Source organism: Charadrius vociferus, unplaced genomic scaffold (genome assembly GCF_000708025.1).
Source record: "Charadrius vociferus isolate BGI_N301 unplaced genomic scaffold, ASM70802v2 scaffold90, whole genome shotgun sequence".
Lineage (NCBI taxonomy): Eukaryota > Metazoa > Chordata > Aves > Charadriiformes > Charadriidae > Charadrius > Charadrius vociferus.
This window is the reverse complement of record NW_009647222.1, coordinates 7,551,518-7,576,253: the sequence shown is the minus strand read 5'-3', so window position 1 is coordinate 7,576,253 and position 24,736 is coordinate 7,551,518. Positions and strand designations below refer to the sequence as shown.

The 24,736-nt window shown below is 38.3% G+C and overlaps 1 protein-coding gene across 1 annotated transcript; it reads left to right on the top strand.

Annotated features, from left to right (window-relative positions):
• The first annotated feature begins 4,315 nt into the window (after positions 1-4,315).
• On the top strand, positions 4,316-24,470 carry CASC1 (cancer susceptibility candidate 1). The gene is made up of 14 exons (XM_009879676.1): positions 4,316-4,382; positions 5,901-5,992; positions 7,258-7,359; positions 10,276-10,413; positions 12,362-12,508; positions 13,634-13,737; positions 15,201-15,480; positions 17,368-17,470; positions 19,791-19,957; positions 20,912-21,056; positions 21,861-22,075; positions 22,741-22,908; positions 23,116-23,229; positions 24,195-24,470. The coding sequence occupies exons 2-14, from the start codon at positions 5,972-5,974 to the stop codon at positions 24,468-24,470; spliced, it is 1,980 nt and encodes a 659-aa protein (XP_009877978.1). The 5' UTR covers positions 4,316-4,382; positions 5,901-5,971.
• Positions 24,471-24,736: the final 266 nt, after the last annotated feature.

Here is a 24,736-nt window from a genome sequence, read left to right as displayed (position 1 = left end):
TGGAGGTGGTGAAGTGGGTAAGGGTTGGGCTGAAGCATTTCATTGAAGTACTGGTACACGGGAAAATAAATTGAAGGCTCAGAAAGATCACTTGAAGGGCACGTTAGCGTTTCTGCAACCCCCCCCCCCGGTCTCAGTTCTTGCGCTACAGTTTGTTACGTGGCTGCTTAGCGAGAAACCCAGCTCAGAGGTAACTAAAACTTTGCTGTTAGCATTGCTCTGCAGTAACAAACTTCTCTGCGTTCCCTGGCACAGCCTGTCTTCTCTGTCCTCCCCCTTCTCCACCCCACAGGGAAATATTCTCATGGGGGTAATTAATCGCACTGAAGTTGTATAAATTCACATGGCAATATTTAGCCATTGCACAGAAAAAGTAATTGTTTGGTTAATCAGGGGGATTCCCTGGTAGATGTTTGGCATTCTAGAATCTCTTCTTATTTCTTGTAGTCATTTGGAGGAGTCCCCTAATTATGTTTTTTCACTTCATGAGCAGTTGCCCAATGAATAAGACAAGACTCTGATGGCGTTTCTGTGTTCTGCTGGGTAATCACATGATGTAATTTAGTGTTATTAGGAGCAGCACACAGAATCAGTTGATCAGAAAACATTTTTTGACTAAATTATATCTGAGAATAAATTACATACTTGTTGTACATTCATTTTTTTAACAGTGGGAATAAGTAGATATACTGCTGTAACCATATGTGTAATCTAGCATGATAAATTATGATGGTCTGGAGTCATGTGTTAGTGGCTAATTTTCTGCTATATTGAGATTATTGTCATTATAACTTTTCAAAAGTTAATCTGATCTAATTTTACAGAATAGTTGTATTTTCTAGTTATTCCTTAATATTTGATACCCTGTTCTCTGCTCACTTTCCTTTTTTTATTCTTTTTCCCCTGATCTTATAGGGTCCAAAAAAGAAAAAAAAGGTAGGTAGGCAGAAATATGCTCTAGTTCACATACAGCATTTTGACCCTTGCAGTGTTCATTTAGCTAGTGTCCCAGCACAATTCTGTTATTTTGGAATTTAAATAAGTAAAATTACAAAGCAATTCATACTGATATTAAAGTAAGTGTCAGTTACTTCTGGATTTAATTTCTACAAAGCATAATTTTTAAGAAGTTCTGTCTTAATAAAGGTGCCGTGACACCATAATTGTGTGCAAATGTGCTTTTTAAAAAAGAAAAAAGTGTGGGTGGTTTTTTTTGTTTGTTTTGTTTTTTTAATCTGTATTTCTTCTGAGCCAGCTGGTCAGGCTCAATCAGGTTTGAAAGAGGAACAGGTGTCTCCAGGACACTAAGCTGATGTGCCTTTTGCAGGGAGGCCGAGTTGTGTTCCTGCAGAATTACTAGAGAGACGGTGGCAAGTGCAGCCGCTCTGTGTTTTGCTTGGCAACGGGTGTCCAGGCAGAAAGCCAGTGTCCTGGCTGAGCCGCAGACTGGACACAGAACATGATGGGTAGGGGGGACAACAGACAGAAGTCCACAGGGAAACTGGATTGCAGAAATTCATGCCTATGGATTATTCTTAATTCAGTGATAATGAAATTATTCACCCCTCCCCCAAAAAGAATACATTCAAATGTATTTCTGGGAGAACCGTGCATCTCAGTTTTCTCAGTACTATGTTAAGTCATAAGAATGTGAAAAGAAGTTGACTAAAAAGTAATTATAAGTAATTGAAAGAAGCAGATTTTCCATTTTCACTGGAAGAAAAGTAATCAAATATTTATTTATATATTTTTTTAACTGGAAGGAACTAATTCTTCCCTGAAATCTTAATGGGTAGAATTGTGGTTTTTATTGACTCTGTTCTAGGAGAATTTTGCAAATAAATGCTTTGGTAACAAATGTGACAAGATTCATGCTGACTTTGGTGGGTGTATATTTGTTGTTGGGACTAAATTCTCACCATTGTTTTCGTTCAAACTTCGTGATAACCTTTGTATTCAAAGTTACATTTATTGCTATGCACAGTAGTGTAAAGTGAATAGCTTTCCAAGTAGTTAGTTATATCTGAAAATATACCAGTCAGAATCGGTATGTGAAATAACAGTATTCATAACACACTTTTTGTGTGATCAATGACAAAGGTTCTCCTTGTTTATTTTTAAGTTCCCTGTCAATTGGATTACTTGTAACAGTATTTACCAAATTATTAGGAATACTCAGGGCGAGTGGGTGGGAAGATTTTGTAATATCGTTGTGTTCATTTGCAACTGTCTGGATTTAAGTCCTCTTTCAGCTTTGTTGGACCTCTCTATTGGCTGATTTACACCCCTGCAGTATGGGCACTGTGCTGCTGTGCTGGTTTGGTACCATTACTGTACCCATTTCTCTGTGGAAGAGGAGGATTGGATTCCTAACAGATGCCTTTGATCCTTAGCGCTTATTTACATTTGTGATACCATCTGATTATATTCTTTTGCTGACCCTGTGGATGAAACTCATACTGTTTTAGTCCTTTTACCTTACCTGACTGAATCCCTGTAAGTACTTGTCTCTCACCAGTGATGGTGTGGGGACTTGGGATTCAGCTCTCTGATATGCAACATCCAGGGTAGATGCCTAGGTAGAGGTTGTGTCTCCTCTTTTCACATTGTCTCGCCCTCAACCAATTTATTCTTGTATTCTATGATTTTAAAAAGTAAACATTTGATTTAATTTAATGCTCTTGTGCGTGTGTCAGAATACCGTTGTTCAGCCAGTACACACATACGCCACCAAATGCGTGTAATTTGATTTCCTTGACATCTTGTCTTTTGTCATTCATACTTTTGCTTTCAGCCTTAGTTTAGACTGCTGTCCTTCTTTGTTTCCTCTGTATGCTGGAGCCTATGCAGAATATTGTGGTTTATTTTCTCATGTATAAAAATAAATATAGCCTTATCCGTCCCACTTATAAACAATAATATTGGCTGTGAATTTATTTTGCCTCCTTGTTTTTACAAGCTCCACGAACTTGTTTTGGTTTACTTCCTGGCCCATCTTCCCCCCAGTCCCCATCTTTTTTTTTTTTTTTTTTTTTTTTTTAAAATCTGTTGTTTTCAGGCCTTGTCTTTGCAGCATCTGCCTTCAGGAGCAGCACTCCTACCTGGTATCATTTCATCAACCTCAGATGGAGTCAAGGCACACTGACTGCAAGTTTATTATGCATGCAATACAATGGCAGTGTTACCTGTGTAAACACTGAGTAAAACTCAATAAAGATAATTTAGTCCTTAGTAACCATGTGCTTGGTGAGGATTGCAGCCTTAGATTGCTTTAGCTACTGCATTAACAGGAAATCAGTGTTTTCCTCGTGTGCATGATTACTTTAAGTGCTGTTTTCTAGTGACAGTGCTGATCCTACAAGTTTAATCAAACGTCCCAAGACTGTCAACACAAAAAAAAAAACAAACCACAAAACCCTCACAAAATTATAATAAAAAATAAAAACATATCCAAGAATCTTCCTTTTTGCTAGTGAGGAAAAAAGTGAGGAGCCAAATCCAGATCTTCAAATCCAAAGAGAATTATCCCAGCTATTCAAGTCTCTTGAAGGAAACATGGCCTCAGATGCACAGATCCAGTTACCAATTTTTTATGTGTATCATCAGTGAGGAATCTGTGAATGCTGTGAATTACAGGACAAAAATAAGTGTTCTATTTTGGTTACTCTGTTACATGGTGGTAGATTTTGCACGTTGCTTACCTTGTCTTTTGGGTTTTTTTAAATGTTTACCCAGACTGCTAGAAATTGATAAGAAAAATAATTTCTGAGAAACCCAAATTTAAAATATAGGTATTATAGGATTAACCTAGAGGTTGAACGGTAAACTGTCTTGAGTTGCAGTTAGGATTTTATGACAGTAAAACCAACTCTTTGTTAGTTGTCATGTGAATTAGGTGCTTTTACATGCCAGACATGCCTGTTTCCTAAAATACATTTCCGAGTATTTCCCAAAACGCTTGAAATTGTAACATCCACTTCCTTAGCAGATCCACCTGTTATTCAATTGCCACTTTAAACCAAGAGATTTTACTATTCCCCTGGTGTGGCTGCGTTCAGGAGAGTCTAGCATAGAGTAATATATTAATTGTAAGAGGATATAATGCATCATGAAAATGAGAAGAAAATTGAGTCCAGGATGTGGATTGCCATTCTGGAGGCTTCATTGACTGTGTAGGGAGTCTAAAATCTTACTTCAGGGATCAGAGTAGAAGCGCAAAGTTATAGAGGGCGAATACCTCACAAAATGTATTAAAGTAATATTGGCATTTGTTTTCTTTTCATTTATTGCAAACATTAAGTCCGGTGGCAAAAAGAAAGTTAACAAAGCTGAACAACTGAGATTACAGAAAGAAGAAGAAGAAAGGAGGCTGAAAGAGGAAGGTACTACGCGCTTTATTTATAGGAAATGCGATGGCACAAATCACTTAATTTAAACAAATGGGCAGAAAGTGATTTCCTAAATTGTATGTGCATCAATATCTATCTCTATTTCACAAACACAGGTGATTCCTCCCTCTTTTCTTGTGTAGGCAGAATTCTGTGTTACTTGTTACAGCTTCCCACATCTCACTTTCCTATTAGAGCCATGCTCTTTTCTCTAGTTATTTCTACTGCAATTAGGAGCTTGGGAAGGAGGATGGATGGAGGAATTAGATTATTATTTTTTTCTCTTTTACCATTACTTTTTGAAATATTCTTAGCAAGTTATAAGATCATAAAACATTGCATTTCCCCAACCCCCAACAGTTACCAGTAGTCAAGAGAAATTCTCTGAAAAGGACTTTTGGACTTTTTCCAGAGAAGGCCAACAGAATCTTTCGGTTGGCAGGGGGTAGCTGGTGTTCTGAAGGGGTGGCAGTTAAGGTGACTACAAACTAGGGTAGATGAAAGTGTAGTTTGCTTGGGCTTCTTCTCTATCGAGTGACTGATTCTCCACCCACTTCTTCAAGATCTTCGTATTGTATATCACTGTAACCCTTAAAATGAAATCCCAGTTGCTGGACTTGAGCTGTCCTCCCCGTCTGAATGTGTCTGCTTCTGCAGTTTAGTATCACAACGCAATATCCCTGTCTGAACATCAGATCCATCCCCTCTACTTCCCTTTCTGCTGTTAATCCAACCTGGTGGGGGTCTGGGCATGCTACGACTGCTATAGATAGTAAGTAACTACTAATCAATAGTAATCTTTGTGGGTGGGAGTAGCAGCTCAGGTGAGTACAGGCAGAGTTGGGAACTGCCATTGCTCTTGCCTCTGTGCAACACAGTTATATTTGAAGTGATTTACGTGCAGGCGGTGACATTCCAGCCACTGTTTGGGAACATCTGGATTGATGCGTAAGCTGTGCTAGCTTTAGATGAAGGCTTAGAGGTTGAACTCAATTTTAGTTTTCACATCCTCTCTAATTTTCTAGTCCCTGTGGCAGCAAAAAAAGCTAGAACTGTGATAAGGAGTAACTGATCCGGCAGAGGATTTCAGTGAACAAATAGCTGTAAGACTGAGGTATCCACCGAAGGTTGTAGGAAAGAAGAGTAACTTGGGGCTGAACCACTCGGGCAGTTTTGCCGTAGGCATTGGATTAAGAACCTGGGCCTGTTCAAGCTGTAGGTAAAGGGAGAGGATGCTCCTCCTGCTGTTTCTGAAGGGAAGAAGAGGGCTTGGTGATCCTTGTCTCCACTTGTATTGTCACAGGCATGACACGGGTAGTGCCATGGGTAGTGTGTTTTAGTACCGATTTAAATTAATTTGGCTCCTTTGGAAGATTTCTGGGCAGTGTAATGTACAACTTTATGATGCTCATTATTATGGTTGTTTTGTCACTGCAGCTAATAACAAAATAATTTGTCTGGTTTTATTAAGCAAAATATAATTATGCTCTTGATATATTTCCCAATTTTCAGAGGAAGCTCGATTGCAAGCTCAACAAGAAGAAGCCGCAAGACTTGAAAAGGAGAGAATTGAACAAGAGCAGATGGAAAACCTTAAGGCAAGAGTAAGTTCATGCTCAATAGTTACTGAAAAACTCTAATCCTATTTCTAAACTGGTGACAATGTCTCTAAAGCATTATTAATTTAGTGTGAGAATGGAAAGGAATTTCCTTGTGTCCCTAGCATTGGGAGCAATGTATAGAAAATTTTCTAGTATCACTAGATTAAAATTAATTGTGAAAAATCTAGCCAAGCCACTGAAAGGTACTCCTGTATAAGATTCAACAAGTTGAGAAGGTAGTGAATTGGATTAGTGATTGAGTAAAACACAATGCATGTAAAGTCAAGAGAAATGGTGCTGATTTTTTTTCTGTAGTGTTCTTTCACTAAGCCAGTATTTGTCATTGATTCAGAAAAAATCCCTGAGATGAGATAGTCTGCCCTGGTTCTGATAGCTAAAGATGCTGTGGTTTAATACACTAACTTTTGGGATATGTGCTACTCCAGTTTGAACGAACACTACTTATTTTTCTTTCCATATCCACTATACTTTCAACTGGATGTATTTTTTTGTGTTCCCCATAATTACATCTGATACAGTTGTGGCAAGAAAATCTTGGTATAAATTCTAGAATTGGTTACGTGTTAGGGCAGATGCATTGATTTGTGTTCATGCATGTGTCTATATGTATATAAGTGTGTGTGTATTTGAATATGTATGCTTATTTTTCTGAGAAGACTGGAATTCAGCACAAAAACTGATGGGTAATACCTAAAAAATTTTGTGTTTCCAAAAAAAATAAAAGGACATTTACTATAATTTTTTTTTTCATTTTCTTTTTTTTTTCCCCCAGAAAAAAGTCACTCTTGCTTGTGCCTCTTGTCCTTCACAGAATATTTTTTCCCCTAGGGAGAAGAGGAATTTAAAATAATAGAAATTAGAAGGAAAAAAATTAAATAATCTTGCACATGTTTTTCAAACATATGCTTACATTTTTTAGCTGCTCTCATTAGAGCTAGTTCCAGGATGACGATATGGAAACTGTTCAAGTGAGAGGTTAACAATCATATGACACGTTAAGTTTATCATATGGCTCAGCAACTAATGTGATGATAATAACATATTGCAAACAGCTGCAGTCTTCTCAATTAAATGCTTCATAAAAAACCAAGTTATCTGTGTTTGGATTTGTTTAAATGATAAGTCATTCAAGTGTCCCAATTTTTTTTTCTTTGATATAAAATAATTTTAAGTAAACCAAATACTTAACTTCTCTGCTTGATACATGTATATATATTATTTATATATGTATATATATATAAAAACAGGATCAAGAACGAAGGGAGTCTGAACTAGCAGAACTTCATTCACTGGAACAGAAGTTTTTGTCTGCACAACAGTGGAAAACAGATCATAGAGCATGTGCAAAGGTAAGCTTTCTTTCCAAAATCTGCCCGGTGTCATAGAGGTTAGACAATGAAGAGACTTCAGGCTGTGTCACCATTGCAGGATGCGGGAATGCTTCCATTTCTTGAATTTAGGTGTGTGCTGTGACTGCGCTTCAAGTTCCATCTCAAGGTAATAACTGACCATCCTCACTCTTCTCTGTCTTCTATTACTTTTCTGTATATAGAAAAGAAACGTGGCTAAAGAGGAGCCTGTCTGGCTGGTAAAGGTAGTAGAGCCCTGCAACTTACCCCAGCAGTCAAGAGGAATTGTACTTTCAGATGTTCTGGTTATTTGTCATTCCTTTTTTATTTGTTTAATTCATTCTACTTTTAAACATTCCACCGAAAAAAATCTCTACCAGGGCTTAAAAATATTTTTGTAGAATTTGAGACAATTGACAACATTTGTTCCAGTGGTTCCTGGAAATCACAGGTCATCATTCAGAGAGAGGTTTGCCAAAACTTTGAAGGCCACAGCGCAAATCTAGGTCAGATGTCAGGGCCTGAAATACATGAAAATGCTGGTAAAAGTTAATGTCTGCAGTTTAGGGTGACATACACGGAGGTTGAATTATCACCCAATAGTACCATATGCCTGTAAAGTTAAATTTTAAATAATAAGGTATGGAAATACACTAGTAGAACATTTCACTCTTGTAAATCCATCAAACGTCATTTGATAACTGTCTGAACAATATTTGGTCAGTTTGGTTCCAAGTAAGGTTAAATAGACTTGTAGACATAAGGATTTTCTCTTTGTCTTGTGTATTACTTAATCCTTTTGTAAGCCTCTCTGGAACAAATTTAGAATCATAGGATAAATCATATTAGAAGGGACTTCTGAAACTCATATTCTTCAACCTCCTGCACAAAGCAGGGCAAACTCTGAAGTCAGATGAAGGTGCTCAGTTGGGTTTTGAAAATTTCAAAGGGTGGGGATACCACAGTATCTCCAGGCAGCCTAGTTGACTGTTTTACCACTCTCATTGTAACAATTTTCCTTTAAATGCAATTGGCATTTCCCTTCTAACATCTTGGGATCTTTGCCATGACCCATCATCCCTGTGCGCCTCTGAGAAAAATTTGCCTCTGTCTTCTCTATAACCCCTCTGTAGGTACTGGTAGATTGCCATTAGCTCCTCCCTTAGCTTTGTTGGTCCTCTCCAGACTAACAAAGCTCTGCCTTTCTTCATGTGTCCTTTCCTCCAGTACTCTAACCATCTTAATGTCCCTCCCCTGGTCTCTACCATTCACCACCCTTTCTCTTCTACTGAGGAACTCAAAACTGGATGCAGCACTGTGGATGTGGCCTCAGGAGCCCTGCAGAGGGACCAGTGCTGGGCTCACTGGTTATGCTGGTAGCCCGCTGTGCCCTTGGCCTTTGTTGCCACAAGGGTGCAGCATGATAACTTCACAGTTACGTCTTGACACCTTCGGATGATTTTAATTACCTTTTTCAGTTGATGACAAGTTCTGACTTTATTCTCCGTGTGAACAAGAGAATCTGCCGATTCTTTTGCAAGGGGACAGTTGTTGTTTATGGATGTTTCTGAAGAGTATTTCTCAGAAGGAGAAACATAGGAGTTTTTTTATTTTGAAAGTAACGGCAAAATAGAACTATTATTTTAAAAATAAATCTTCAACTAAATACTGGTAGATTATGGGAAATATCAGAGTTTGTATTAGTCTGTTGTTAAGAATATTTACTGCAGAAGAAATGCATAATACCAAATGCTGAGTTTCCACATCCATTTCTGAACAATTTCAGTTCAGATTAACAGATATGTTTACAAATTATCATGAAATTTATCCTTTTTCTCGAAGAACGAGTGGTGTTATTTTTAAGGGTGTGTTTTCCTGATGATGAAACTGAAGCTCTCTTTTTAAGTGCAAAGATGTAAAAAAAAGAAATCAGGTGTTTTAATTAGTGAAGACTGATCAATCTTTTTTACAGGAGATTCCAGTGCACTGAGCACTCACCATTTATTGCTTTTTTTTGAAGTCAGTGGAAATGGTTCTGGAAGTGGTTGGGAATGCAATTATACAAGCGCGTTTGCTTTAAAAGATCCATTTTACATTGTAATGCAATCTCCAATAACATTGTGTTATTAATCTTCACAGTAAACAGGGAGGTAATGTTTCCTTAATATCTTACTCTGTGGATGAAAAACATTACATTATTGGTGATAAATTGATCCCATGACCCAATGTTAGGCTCATTTGTAGAGTTAAGTGGGTTTAGCCTGTTGCTGATTTCTTTTTTGTTGTTCCCCAACCTATAAGAATGACCAATCATTGGTTTGAAAATAAAATTATTAAAAAAAAAAATAATCTAGGGTTTCATGTTCCAATCAGAGGTTTCTGTGACAGCTGAATTGGGGCTGGTAAGGAGGAGGAAGTCTCCTTCAGAGGCAGAGAAAGGAGGAATAAACATGTTTGCATGGAAGGCTCTTAAGCAGCTTTATTGCCAGTGTAGGAATTTTCAGTTTTCTTGGCAGTATCTGGTTTGAGAACCATCTGCCTCTTCCACCTGCACCGGTGCCTCATTTATGTTCTCAGTCATTTTTTCTTTCAGCCCCTCATTTGTGGCAGGTACTGAATTCATTGCTTTTGCAGCCGTGCAAGCTCTACCTAGCAGAACAGAGAGCACTGATAAATGAGTCAGCACAAACAGCAAATGTTAGGTGGGCAGAAGTATCTTAACACATTAATATCAAAGTAAACCTTCTTTTTTTCTGGCATAGTGATAAGCCAGGTGGTGTTACAGTCCTGTTTAGATGCAGGTGTGAATGTATCACTATAATATATTTGCCTTTTAGAATCCTCCTTTTTCTTGTAATAATGATAGTCATTTGCACCACATGCCCGTATCTACTTTTCTTTGAATGTTTTCTGTAGTGGGAGCATTACCTCCGTTGTGATGGAAGTCCTGACCCAACTGTACTGCAGGAAATAAACACTTTCATGAGCTTATGGCGTGAAGATCAAAATGAGGACATTCAACTTGTGATGCAGAAGGGAGAACAGGTTCTAAATGTAAGTGTTAAAATGGTATTTTTCAGTTTAAGCTTACCAGAACATATCCTGAGTATCCCCCTCCTCCTTCCTTTTCTTCCTCTTTTTTTTTTTTTTTTTGTGGCCAAGTGACTGAAATTGTCTATAACCTTCAAAACCCAGAAATTTTTCTTCAGTTTTTACTTTTTGTTTAATTACAGATTTATTGTTAAATCTAAAGAAGATGACTATTGACTTTAAATATGGAGTGCATTTAAAGGATTTGTGTGTAACATTTCTGACCTCTAGTATTCCAACATCCGTCTTTGCTGCTATATACACTTTAAACAGTCTTGAGCCAGAACATGTAAGCTCATGTCATATATAGATGCTTCAGTGGATGGCAGCCTTATTGTGTAATGCTTACAGCCAGTGAAGTGTCATGGAAGAGCAGGAGTTCCCAAAATGCAAGCCACCAACCATTGATGGTTTGTAAGGCAGTTTTAAGCAATTTGTGGCTGCTCTGTAAATGTAGGATTTTATTTTCATTTATGCTGACTTTATAGTGGTTTTTCAGAAAGTTAAATGGGGTCTTCCAGAAATTGGGGGTGAAAGTCGCATGTGTAATACAACTTTCATTGGGCTGCTCTGGTTCCGAGTGTTAGATTTCCTATCTTGCAATGCTCACTGGGTGCTGCAATTTTCACCTTCTGCATACTGGCTTTTTCTGAGCCGGCGGGGAATGTGCTGGTCCTTTCCAACAATTTCAACAGAGAGCTCCTCCCTTTCTCTTCTACACTGCAACCCAAGCAAAAAGCCCAGCAACTGCCCACTTCTGTTCCTTCTCACCACTCTTCTCCTTGCTTGTCTTTCCCACAAGCGCACTTCCTACTCCTGCTGTATGTTTCCCATCCAACGCTGAAGCGGTTACAGCTACGTCAGGTCCTGTAAACATATACTGCCTTGTACTGTATGCTCAATAGAGTATTACATGACACTAGAAGATAGGCATTTCTGTTTCACCCCTGCTGGAAATGCAAGGTGATGTCAAAAAAGATTGTCTGTCTTCTCTTGCTCTAACACACTTGAGCATTTCTTTCCTCTTCCACGTGTTTTTGGAGGAAACTATCGAACGCTCTGATCTGTGAGAACGTGGAGATCAGCAGTTCAGAGTTGACAGGGACCACCTCACTGTCAAGGTAGACTGTGTTAAAGGTGCAATATGACGAAGACAGTAGTAGTTACAATTCTGCTGCTGCTTTGCCACATCTTTGATGAGCTGCAGCACTGCGTTCCACAGGCTAAAAGGAAGAAGAGTCTGGCAAGTCTGGAAGGGAGGCATAAAATATAATCCGATCCTCCCTTCGTCGCAGTGCCGTAGATCACTTTGGCCAGCTAGGAATTTTCTGGTTCTATGCAAGCATTTACAAGCATATGCAAGCATATTAGCATGTAGTGGAAGACAAAAATGTTATGACAGAATTCCAAACGTCACGTTAGGAATTGTTCTGAGAATTAAAATGTAATTACTGTATGTCTTTCTATTTTTATTTTTATTTTTTTAGGATGTCATAGTTGAGATTGTTACTATAGAAAATACGGTTCCAGAATAAAGCTGTAAGCTTTTCATTAAAACTAATTTTTGGACAAAACATTTCTTCATATGACAAGTCTGATTCAAAAAATGAACTATTGCATAAGCTAAGATTTCACAGCCCACAGTTCAAGGAATGCAGGGGTTGGACTAGGGGAATGAAGGCAGGCAGACTTGGCCCTGGAACTTCCAGCACTTTGCGTGATTGACTGGCTATCTGATAGTGCTGGCTTAGCACAATTTCTAGAGATACAACAGAAAAAGATTATTTCAGTGACCAAGATATTTTTAGGTACCAAGGAAGCAAGTTTGCCTTGGTTTTTTATGACTTAACACACAGTACATTAAGGGTGGTGTCAAAACAGAGATACTTTTCCCGTATATCATGTCTTCTAGTTAATTGAGAAGTTGCAGTTTCTTTTATTGGACACACCACCAAATGAGATAACAGAAAAAGAAACAGTCCAGTACCAGGAATCTATTCTGGAATTGCAGAATCTGCTTCATCAGAAGTACAATGGAGCTACAGAGCACCTGCTTAAAGTAAGTAAGATTTATGACTCCAACGTAATAATGCGCAGAGCACATAAGGTTAGCTACAAGTGTCTCCTTGTGGTGGTTGGTTTTGTTTGTTCTTAAACTGTCATAGAGATCAGTATGTGAGTTTCCAAATTTAGCATTTGAATTTCCAAATCATGTGTATAGCAGACACCAGGCTTGTAATTCTTCAAAACCCCTGAAAACCTTACCTTCATAGTGGAAATTCCCATCATTAAGACATTTAAGATTAAATTGTGAAATTTTGTGAAAGCTGCAGATGTTGAAAACAAGGGGCACTGTATGAAATTTGTTTCCTGTTGTTTCTGACTGATTTAAATTAAAGGTAGTTGACTACGAAAAGTTGCAAATGTGAAAAGCTTGTACAAGTTCATATGACTAAAATATTTTTTAAACTAAGATCTTGGGAACAGTAAGGAGTATTTAAGCAAGAAAATGAAAATGTGCTTGGGAATCGGTTTTCTGGGCTGCATGTATAGGTAGTGATCTTGCTTGCTTTTTTAAGTTTATTAATCATATATGTAAGTATGTTTATCAAAAGAATATTGCTAGAGGAAACAAAAAAAGGAAAAGGATTAAAGGAAATATGTTCACGGTCAAAATGCTCTGCAAATTAAGAAATTAAATTTTTGATTGTCTTTACTGCATTCAGGATTACATTTCTAATGTAATTATCATTTCACAAGTTTTATATTGACAAAATTATAAAATAATCTGTGCAGTGGCTGTAGGATAAGAGTGCTTTATTGCTCAGTAAGTCCTTTTTTTCTTTTTTTAAACTTCTCCTGAGAAGTACTTTTGAGGGCATGTGATTAAGGGAGATAGGCGGAGATACACAGTACCATCGAAGGGGATAATGTAAGATCCCACATTTGGCAGTATTTGACTGACAGAATCAATGAAGTCAGAGGAAGAAAAAGAATGTAGTTCAAATTTTAACAAAGAGATTTCAGTTTATAACTGTCATGTTTTAGTACATAAATACAACATACCTGAGTTTGGTCTGGTGTACTTTTATTCCTTCATGTCTTTTTGTATTTATTCAAGTGTAAATGTAAGTAAATCAAAGTGAGATAAGTAAGAAGAAAACATGATTATTTTTCTTTGTAGACAGCTAATATGTATGAAGATTCTGAAACTGGAAATATGCAGGCAGTCATAAAGGATAAAAATGTTACCTTCTGTATTTGGGCCAATCTGAAGAAGAAAGTAAGGTACAGCAAACTGGAATTCTTAGTTTGAAATGAGGCCTGGCATTGTCTATCCAAGTCGAGTAAACACCAAGAACCAGTTTCTCATAATCTTTTTCATGTTGAATAGCATTCATCCTACAGACTCCCAACTGATGTATTTCATACCGACCTGTTACTAAGGAAGGTACTGGTTACATCAGAGTTTTATTAAAGCAGCAGGAGTGTTTTATATATGTGTATGTGTATAAATATATATCTATAAAATTTGTTTCTTAAAATGAGACAGTAGAACCCTGTTACTGCCAGAACAATTTTTAAAGGAAAACAATAAAACTCATGCAGAGAATTGAAATTTCTCGGGAAGTAAAGTTTCTTGCTGATGCATTAAATAGTTTCTAAGCTGTTATGGTTGCTTGCAAAGTGGTGGATGATGCTTTGTGCTCAGTTCTCTGTTAGATAAAAACTTGTAGAGCCTGGGATGCAAATATCCTCCATAGTGGGTTCTGAATCTAAGACATTTTTTTTAATTAGATTACCCTTTAACTGATATATTTTTCACAACAAGATTTTTAAGCAGACTTCCTACTCCCACTTTTCAAATATGAGGAATAAATCGGTAAAAGGACTTTGCCTTGACTAAGGACCTGTTGCTGTAAGCTTTGCTGAGACAACTAGAAGGCTGCGCTGGGTGCTGGGCAATGTCAGACTGACCTGCCAGGAAGAGCCCAGTTGGGTGAATGTTAAAGCCTTTTGATCAGCATAGAGATACACTTAAAATCTTCAACCAAGAATTAAAATATAAATGTTGCTTTACTAGGAGATTTTTAGAACTTGTGACCAGCTGATCTTAGCCAAAAATAAGTACTGTTTGAATTGTTCTGGCTTTGGTTGGGCAGGAACTGCAATGAGCAAGAAACTTCCATATCTGATGAAAGAAGCCAAGTTCGCAAGTTAGATACTTGATTTGTTGCAAGTTGGGCTCCTATGCTGCTCCTAGCCTGTTTCCTACACTGTCTCAAGGATTGGTGACTCTGTAATACTGCTGATATCAAAATTGCCTTTACATCTGTGTATCTCTTTGGGTTTTACGTGGAAAATGCTGAGACTGATGTAACGCAGACAGCTGGTAACTTCACCTACGTAGGATTTGCTTGTTAAATTAGTCAGTTTTACCAAGAATGTACTGTGTAGAAGAGCTGCCATCTGATTCTGTCTCATTGTCATCCTATCAGAACCATTATTTTGCAGATCCCCATAATGCAGTTACAGTTTTTCTGAAGGGACTTAGAGGCAGCTGTCAGTACAAAACAAGAAGCATATCGTGACATCACACTCTAGTTCTTAGACTGTGCCATGTGTCAAAAGAGAATTGAGGTGACTTTTAGTGTAGAACATCAATTTGAATACTTAGGAAGAAATATAAAAGTAAGTGCTGCCAGTCTTACTAGGGAATGTTTGTTGTTTTTTTTCACTGTTATTTACAGGTTCAAAAATCACATGTTTTGTGATGCACAGCACGGATTTGATCTTCCGAAGTCACTGGCTGTGAGCAGCGTTGCTGTTCGCATATTGCATACTCATTATGATCATGTATCGCCGCTTTGGCTGCAGTGTCAGAGTGTGCCAAAATTGGAAGTCTCAGATAGCAAAGATTTAATTCAGCATTCAAAAGACAGTGTAGAAGAACCAGAAGAAGAGACAAAGAACGCCAGAGAAGAGCCCGCCATGCTCGCTGCAGAAGAAATGTGTTTTGATGGGAGAAAGGTAGGGAAAAAAATCTCGCCAAAGGATATTCTCCCTTTCTGTTGTTGCTCGAAGCCCAGTTGCAGTGTAACAGCTTATTAACGTGTCCTGTGCCTGAGAGAGCCAGGTTCTTAAACGTTTTATAGAAAAAGGCGACTTGTGTTAATCGACTGCCATAGACCTTCTCAAGAGAGTGGAAAGATGAATGACCAAAGATTTTTGTAGAGAACCTGTTGTGCAACTTGCTGTAGGTGACCCTGCTCTGGCAGGGGGTTGGACTAGATGATCTCTAGAGGTCCCTTCCAACCCTGACCATTCTGTGATTCTGTGAAGGTAGAAAGGGACATTTGGACCAGGGGTGGTAGTTCCATGCGGTTGGCATGCATGAGTTGGCATTTGGTTGGCAGTTTAGGAGTAGGATCAAGCCCTGAGGAATGTTAGGTGCCATTGTAAGACATTTCTGTAAATCTGTGACATATTTGCTGCTTCTGAGAAACTGTCAGCCCCATAAAATCACTGCAGGAATCCAATATTAGGAAAATTCACAGAACAGGATTCAGTTCAGCAGTTTTTCAGCAGGTCTTGGTTGTGCAGTTTCTTGGTTGCTCGGTGTCTGTACGCTGAAGCTTTTGCCACTAGAGGGCTTTCCCAACGCTGTTTGTGTTTGCTGCATTCCCTTCAGCAGCACTCCTTTGTGGAGCGTGTTGGGTTTGGGGGTTGTGGGGGTTGCTTGGTTCTGTATTCTTGTTAGTGGGTTTGGGTTTTTCACTTTTGGTATCATCTGTGACCTGCAGATAAATGAATCAGGTTCTCTATCTAAAATTTCTGCAGAAATAACTGTAAAGCATCATGTTTTATGCCTTCGTAATACATTTGGAGCAACGACCTTTGCCTTTTTCCTTTTCAGTCCCTGACAGCTTGTAGCGAACCAGTGCTTAAAATCCCATTTTTCTTGGTTCCTTTTTTCTTTTTTGCACGACAAATCTTGTCTTTTGGCAGTTTTCACCTACAGTTTTCAGACTTCCTTCAAGCTCCTCATTTCATTCCTTCTCTTTTCCTTTCCCAGGTCTTACCCTCTTTCTGTCAGTCCAGTTTTGTGAATTTTCGCATTCCTTCTGAAGACTCCACTTCTCTCTGCTACTGCAGTCCCTCCTCCTGTCGGGCTCTGCCTTGGCTTTCCCCCACATTTATGTGCATAAACACTTCTTTCCCCTCACCTTCTGTCCTGTCCCAGGAGATGTGTGTTCTTCCCACGTGCTGGCGGGCACAGCACAGGGCACGGGGAGGTGCCTGTGCCTCCAAACGGGTGGCCCGTACACTGAACCGCCGTTTGTCTACTGCTGTGCTTCCAGAGGAGACAGGGATGAATTCGTATCTGGGTTGCAAATTTGGCTGGGAATCTAGGCTAATGGTTTGAAAATAGAAAACAGTGTGAGAAAGGGAATAAATATCACGGGCAAGGCACAGGCTAAGACTGCAAGTGGGGCTTCTGGCAGAGTTTCGGTATGGCTTTGAATTCAGCTTTGGCTTAAGTTTTCTTTGTGTCACTCCTGTAGCTGTCACATCAGCATAAACAAGTTTTTGAGTGCACACACTGCTGAAAAGGTGAAGTGCTTGTATGGCACTTGAGGAGCTCGAGATGGAATTTGCTGTGGAAATAAAGTAATTATTTTATGTTTATCTGATTTATATATCTGGTTAAAAAGTTGGAGAGTACCTGTAATCAAAACTATTTTTGCTAGCTAGGTAGAAATGATTTCTCCTTAAACTTTCACCCTGTAGCAAGATCAGTGCAAACGTTGCCGAAGTGGGACTGTACTCTTTCTCCTTGGGCCTCCTTGAAGGAGGTGATACCCTCTTCTTTATTGTGTCTGACTAACGAAAAAATGTCTTTTGCTTTTTGTATAGAGTGCTAGCTCATTCAAAGACAACAGCAATAGCGTAGCTGATGTAAATGAGACAGAGGAGGAAACGGAGAAGAAATCAGAAATCTTGGACATGCTGTCAAAAGGTATTTGGTTAGTTTATGTGCAGCACAGAAAAATTACTTATTCTAAATATTTTATTTTATATATGGAAATATTGGGATATAGATATCTGTGTAAATGGAACAAAGTTTCTAAATATATTGATGTTTTGATAACACTTGATTTTTGTTGACATTTCTATTAATGATTGTTAAATGCGGGGAGAAAATAGGACAGATAGGAAAATGGATTTTGTCCCCACACTTATTTTAATTAATTTCTTTATTATTTATGTTTATGTACATGGACATATTTATTGCATTTATGTACATTTGTGTAGTATTATGCATGCATTTATGTATATTTATAGGTGAGACAGACAAACTTTATGAATCTGCCAGGCTGTCTGGTGAGATTGACTTCCTCAGAAAAAAATTATTCAAATGCATATAATGGAAGGCACTCAGATGGTGTAGGTATTACTGAGTATTACTTAAATGCCTGCTTAAACCAAGATACGTGCTGATATACTTTGCTAAAAGAGGGCCTAGTTCTAGGAAGTAAAACTGTTTATCGTCTGTCCCATGTAAGTTAAGTTACAAATTTCTTCAGTGTTGTGGTGTCCTTTGGTTTAATAAGAGTCTGTTTTCCTATAGGACTGCCTTAAATAAAACAACTGCAAACTGTTCAGCATCGTTTAGCTGAACTGTACAGCATTTTCCCTGTTGTAAAAAAACCCAAAAAACAAAAAACAAAAACCAAAACCACAAACAAAACCAACCCACACTTTCTGCTGAGCATAGTCCAAGCAACCACTTGTCAGACTGGACCCTATAGACCACCCAAACGAGATGGTTTTCAAGAGATTATAAAGAACTTTAATAAAGGGCTTAATTTGGAGGAATTTGCAAATTTACTTCAGTGAGGCTTTGAAAATCTCTGCCATAGTATTAGGTGAAATGTGTGTGCACAGGAGTGTACTCGTTACATCTGAATGTCTTCAAGCTTGTTTATCTGCTTTAATAAGGAGATGGGGGCTTATGAAATTATGCTTTTGCTGGCATGCTAATGTGTTGCAAACCCGTTCAACCACTTTTGAGAACAGAGTTTGAAAGGATACTCGGTTACCACAAATTCAGTGAAAACAAGCAGCCTGGTGGAAGAGAGGAGAAAAACCAGGAAAGCAGCAAGAGGGGAACCCGCGACAACTACAGCCGGTTCTTCTCTGGATTTGACTTCATTGTACCAGTGTTAAGAAGTTAACTTATTTTGGGAGAATGAATAGTTTTGTTTAGAAGACTCTTAAATATTTTTGTATTAGTATTTTAAAAAGCAAGTTGAAGTGCAAGCTACCTCTGTGGCTGCTAGTAAAATGGTTTTTACTGCCTATAAATTTTTTGCTCAGAATAACTGCAAAAGGACATTCTGTTGTTTTGTGAATACAGTAGAATACAATCTGCATACTGCAACTAAATATGACATAAAATAAACACCATTTTCACTTGGTTTTTTAAAAAGCCTGAAAACAGCTTATATAGATATTTGTCTCTTTTTTTTTGAGATTGTCTCACTCTCTAAAAGCAAATTTCATAACACTTACAGTAGCTTTTTACAGTATTGAACACTTTTTCCTGATCCCCGTGAATGGTAACTTCTGTCCTCCTTCTGTAACATCCTGTGCAATGTTTTATGTGGGCTTGTTTGGTTTTGTTTTTAAATATTTCTAGTCACTTTTGTCCATGGCATAGATGCCTTCTAATAATGTTTTCCAATTTATTAAAACTTAAATTGATACATATTTGTAGTATATACATAATTATACATAGAAAAAATATGAATTGTCTTTTTCTAAAAATTTTGTTTCATGTTAAATCTGTCTTGCTCTTCATGAATATCACCTGTCGTTCACCTTCAGTACATGACCTGTAGGTGCCTTATTTGCCTCGTTTCTTTTCATACCAATACAATCTTACTAAACTTGTCCAGAATCTACTGTATTGTATACTTGTGAAAGTCTTCTGTGATTAACGATGTGACTCTTTTTGTCAGTAAAACCTTATTCCTATATAAAACCTTTTGTCTTGACTACAAATTTAGAGCAGAGATTAATCTCTTTTAAAAAGCTCAGTACCAAAACGAGAAGTGCTTTTCATTGTCCATCTGTATTTCCCCACATTTCAATTAACTGTTACAAGATTTGGGGAACACCAGTAGATGGTGCTGAAATGCTGCAGTGTGTAAAGCACCTCAAGCACATGGGCTTTTTGTGCAAAAGGGAAAAAAATAGCAAAAGTTGGAAATGTCAGTGTCTTAGTTTAAGCACCAGGTTAACTCATGTTGTTTGGTTATTTGTCTTTTTTTAAGTTCAGGATCCACTGATGCAGGAAAAGACAAATGAAAAAGAAGAGGTGATAACCGATGAAAACGTTGTTGATTTGCAACAGTTTGTACCAGTGGGTGGTGTGTACCACATCGATGCACTGAAGCTTCCACCTCAGGTGAAGCAAATCAAGGACTGGAGTATGGTGGAGGTAAATGAGGAAAGAGATTACACCCCGTGCAGTCCTCTTCCCTGTCATCCTTGAAGCGTTATTCTGAGGCGTGTCACCATGCGTATGCAGTGTACAGGACCAAGTTTTCAAATAATTTTTCAATTACACTGGGCCGATTTTTGGAGCGGTTGCGGGGAACAGCTCAGCCTGCACTTGCAGAGGTGTGTGCTCAGTCAGTGCTCATCAGCATTTTCTAGCACAAGTCGCTGTGCTGGAAAATGCTCTTGGCCAAAGTAAAATCAAAGAGAGAAGTTCTTAGTTTTTCATATGTGAAAGGTACACTTAAAGAAGGACTGTAACAAATTACTGCCAATTCAGTTCCAGGCTCTGTAAGATATTTGAGGACTATAGCCAAGGTGTTCTAGTTTTCCCACTCATGGAGCTTGATGCAGCATTAACCTACATCACAGCTTTTAGCGAAGCTGAAAACCTTTAATAAATGAAATTCCCACGCAAACTAAGAAAGCAGGACTATGGGCAGATGGAGAGGCATGAGATCTTTGTTCCTGGCTGAGCGCACAGACCTGCATTACCAAGCACATGTCACCTCTTCCATTCCCTTTGACAGCGTGTGGACAATGTGGACTTATAGCTGCTTTTGAGGTTTTTTAGAGACTGGATCTATTAAGAAATGACTGTGAGGCACTGCCTTAAGGGTATGCCTCCTTTAAGTGTGCCCAACGCCTCATTGTTGGGTTTGCCCAACAGCACGTGAAGAGGTCAGAGGCCCATTTGTAGTTACCCTGCTCCTGTCTTCAGTGGTGTAGTTGGAAATGTGTAATTGTTGGAAACGTGCTATATGAGCAAACTATTAACACCAATAAATTTTAACTGATGTGTTAGGAAACACCAGAGGTGATTAAGCAGAAAAAAAGTAGGCTACTACATTTTCTAATAAAAATGTTATCTGTCCTTTTTCCCCTCTTGCTGAAGTTACTTGCCGTTGGATTGGAGGCGTACCCATATCCCCCAGAAGAGGCTGAAGATACCACACATCCACCAATACGGATAACCCTGAGGCTTTCTGACAGTGTGATGTATTTTGAGGATCCTGTGGTAGCCCGATGGGATCCTGCAGGTACCAGCTTAGGACATAAATGAATTTTAAGTTTGAATAATGGCATTTGTAACTGAGTGTGAGTATCTCCAGAATCCAGCTGTCATGTTAAGAGCTAATTCAGAGCCCAGAAGTAATTTGGGGACTCCAATGTTAATTGATTTGGGGTTTGGGTTATTTTTTTGTTCTGTTTTGCTTCTGCATCATATCTAATAATGGACTATTTGTTGAGGCTTTTTACTGTAGCTTTTTAATATAAATGGAAAAAAATACACACCATTTAATGGGCAGTAGTACAACTGTACACCACAAATCAAGTTTTGCTAGGGTAAAGCCATGTAAAGTCCACCTTGAGCCAAATTAGCTCCTAACTACATGTATTAGTATTAAGTTAAAATAGAACAAGTAAACGTTAAAAAACGAATGTGATATTCTACTTATTAGAAAAGTACAAAGTACCTCTGACTGTACATTCATGAAAGAGAGTAGAACCTATTAAACCGGTTTGAAGTTACTGTTGAAAACAAGCTTGTGGAGCACCATATAGCAAGTAAAACATGACAGTTAGATTAGTATTTTTATTTCTTTTGAGATTAGGGAGAAGATTTCCTGTCAAAATTAGGCAGATCTTGTACTTAAAGACAATTAAAACGAGGGGAGTTTTTTGCCTTAAATGAATTCTCCTTATTTTGTGACTAACATTTTGTCTTCGCTCCGAATGTTAGTAAAGACATCCTAGATTAACTAACTAATTCTTCCCCGGCACCCATCGCAAGCAGAAGCTTTACATAGGCATATTTTTATTTTTGCATCCCTTTTGTAAAGGCCAACACTGGAGAACTGATGGCATCAGCAACATAACGTATGAAACACAAGAAAAGAGTGTCACCTTTGAGATGGATGCCTTTTACACAGTAGCACTTCTCCAGGCTGCTCATTGCAATATGCCCTATCGGGCATGGGAACTGCGACCTACTGGTGTGGATGAAGCGCTACTTATAGTTACTACAGTCTTTGCCACAGTTCAGATACAAATTAAGGTACTGTAAATAATGTTTTATGAAAAACATTTGCAGATTTTTTTTAAAAAAAAATCAAATTATTGCAGCGTCCTTTATAAAGAACTTGGGATGCTTCCATAAGAGCAGTTTGAATCTCACTCTGCCCCTGTTGAAAGTGAGGGAGGATTTCACCTTTTCTGAGCACTGTAAAGAAAACAACTGGTGATTTAATTTCTGTTATTTTCTTTGAACTGCTCAGAAGAAAGCATGATTGAGTGTTCTGCAAAGTTACAGTAAGTGCTTTGATGTTACCTTGCTGAATTCAAGACTGTTTCACCCACTTAATTGTTCCTTTCTCCTCCTAACTAACCCAAGAGAAAGAAAAGCATTTCAAGCAACCTACTACTAATGCTACTTGTTCCTTCTAAAGGTTAAAGTTACACATGATTATCCATATGCTTGTTGCCATATAAGTCAGTTCAGTAACAGACATGATTTTAAGAGTCAGTATGAGCATAATCATGGGCCACTAGACCAGTGTCATCACTGAAATCCTTCAGGCTGTGTGGATGGAAGTTTACAGCCCCAAATAGCAGATGATGTATGCAATATCCAGAACAGCACAGGTACTACTAATATTTGATGCCTGAAATAGAAAACAGCTTTCATGACCAGTAAGTTGCTTTCCCTGGTTTGTACAACAGGATAATCAGTGTAGGTTGTCTTCAGTAGTGGTGGAAGAGAAGGATGTGCTTTCGCACTTGACAGGAAAATGGACAAGTCCGCTTGACCTAAGAGCAGTTTTGAAAAAGGCTGGTGTGAATATTTTCCCAGGAGAGCATTCTCACAAGTATGTCGCTGTGGATAAGAAGGTGAGTGCAGGAGGGGTTGGGTTTCCTGTCATTTTTTTAACCTATTTTTCACATAGGTAACACTTTTATGAAGGCCTGTTGTGCAGAATCAGGTGGCAAGTATACAAGAGTTCAGGCCATGGTCTGGTTAAAGCAAGCTTACTACATTTGTGTAACACACAATATATATAGTATATATATTTTGTAACTTGTACTTCTGTGTTACAGGCTCCCCTAGCAGAAGTTAAGGCATACCAGGAGATGGCACTGGTTACACCTGCTTTTGCTTTTGCTTGGAGCAAGTGGAACCTAGAAGCAGGTCAAGAGCAAGTAGTATTCAAGGTTTGTGGATTTAGACTAAAGTAAAGAAAAATAGCACAGAACTTAATTGTTTCTATCTCTTTAACTGCAATAAAGTTCTACAAGTTATGTTCATCTCAAACATTGTCTTCAATCCCTGCCTACACTCTTAGCGCAGCAGTTTTAAGATTCAGGGCTGACTACTTAACCGTGTTCAGTAAAACTTCAGAGCCTGCTCCAGAACTCAGACATGTGAGATTTCTAATAGGACAAAGACACATGGTAATGTGCCAGGATGTAGCCAGGTGGCTACTGAGGCTTTAGCCAAGGCTAGGATGTTATAGCTGGATGCTGATTTTCAGGAGTAGCAGCTTACTATAGCTGAAGAGCAGTCTGATCTGAAAGTTTCATTAATAATAACTGGACATTTCATCTTGTCCATACGGGTTTTTCAGCTGTTCCCTACTGTAAAGGAGGGAATAAGCAACTTGAGCATTGATTTGCTTCCATCTGTGAACTAAAACACACATGGTTAAGTATTTTTCTGTCTATCTGGGACAAGTCTCCCAGTTGTGGTTGTAGATACAGAACATACCATACTGTTGAAATCTTGAGAAGCTCTCCTACTCTCTTGAGTTAAATGCACATGACATACAAATATTTAGCCCAATATTTAATCCCAGGAGCAAGAAATAAAACAAATGATGGCTGTTGCACCTGGCTACTGTCTCCACAGGAGTCAGGCACAGCAATAAAGCCAGAGTGGCCAAACCTTGCATTTCACAGAGGCAAACTCGATGTAAGATTTTGGTGTTGATACAGACCCTGGTATGCAGTCTCTGAGGCACAGAGAGATAATATTGTTCTAGGAATTCAAAGCAGCACCTTGGTTTTCTTTCTGTATTACACTCATGAGTATACCAGAATTTAGAATTTCATACTAGAATTTATACTCTGTCAGTGTCATGGGCTCCATCTTACAGTGCCTTTTTTTTTTCCTGCAATAGGTAAGTGAGCACCTTAAAACAGATTCTGTCAAAGACGAAGACTGGTCTCTTTACATGTTTAATGGTGAGAAAGCACAGAAGCTCAAGATCACTGAAACCAGTGAAGCTTTTTCAGAAGAGCTAGAAGATGATTCTGAATTTCACTCCACACTCTACCATATGCTTAAAGACTTTGCCAGCAAAGAAGCAATTGATAAAGTGGGAGCAGCTAGCTTCTTGTTTAGTGATGCTGTATATCAGCTACTCCTTGCCACGAGAGTTTTAACATACTCTTAAATACTGCATGCTTTCCTTTAAAACTTTATTATCAAAAGCTTTTAATAAAGTTACATTTCAAGTCTTGAACCCTTTTCTATTCAAATCATGGGAACAACTTCAATGACTAAAATGCAAACATTCCATTTTTGTTACAGCAAAATAAGTTCTTTATTCTCTTGTGGCTAGACCACTTAATTGTATTTATTGTTAGCTACGTTCAAAATTACAAACTGTTTCATTGTAAGCTTGAATGGAACTAAGATACTTGTAAAGATGACTTGTCA

Coding starts and splice junctions, on each gene's coding strand:
- CASC1 (XM_009879676.1), top strand. CDS start 5,972: ATGGAAAACCTTAAGGCAAGA. Junction 7,360..10,275: donor ATCATAGAGCATGTGCAAAG/GTAAGCTTTCTT, acceptor TGTTTTCTGTAG/TGGGAGCATTACCTCCGTTG. Junction 23,230..24,194: donor AAGAGCAAGTAGTATTCAAG/GTTTGTGGATTT, acceptor TTCCTGCAATAG/GTAAGTGAGCACCTTAAAAC.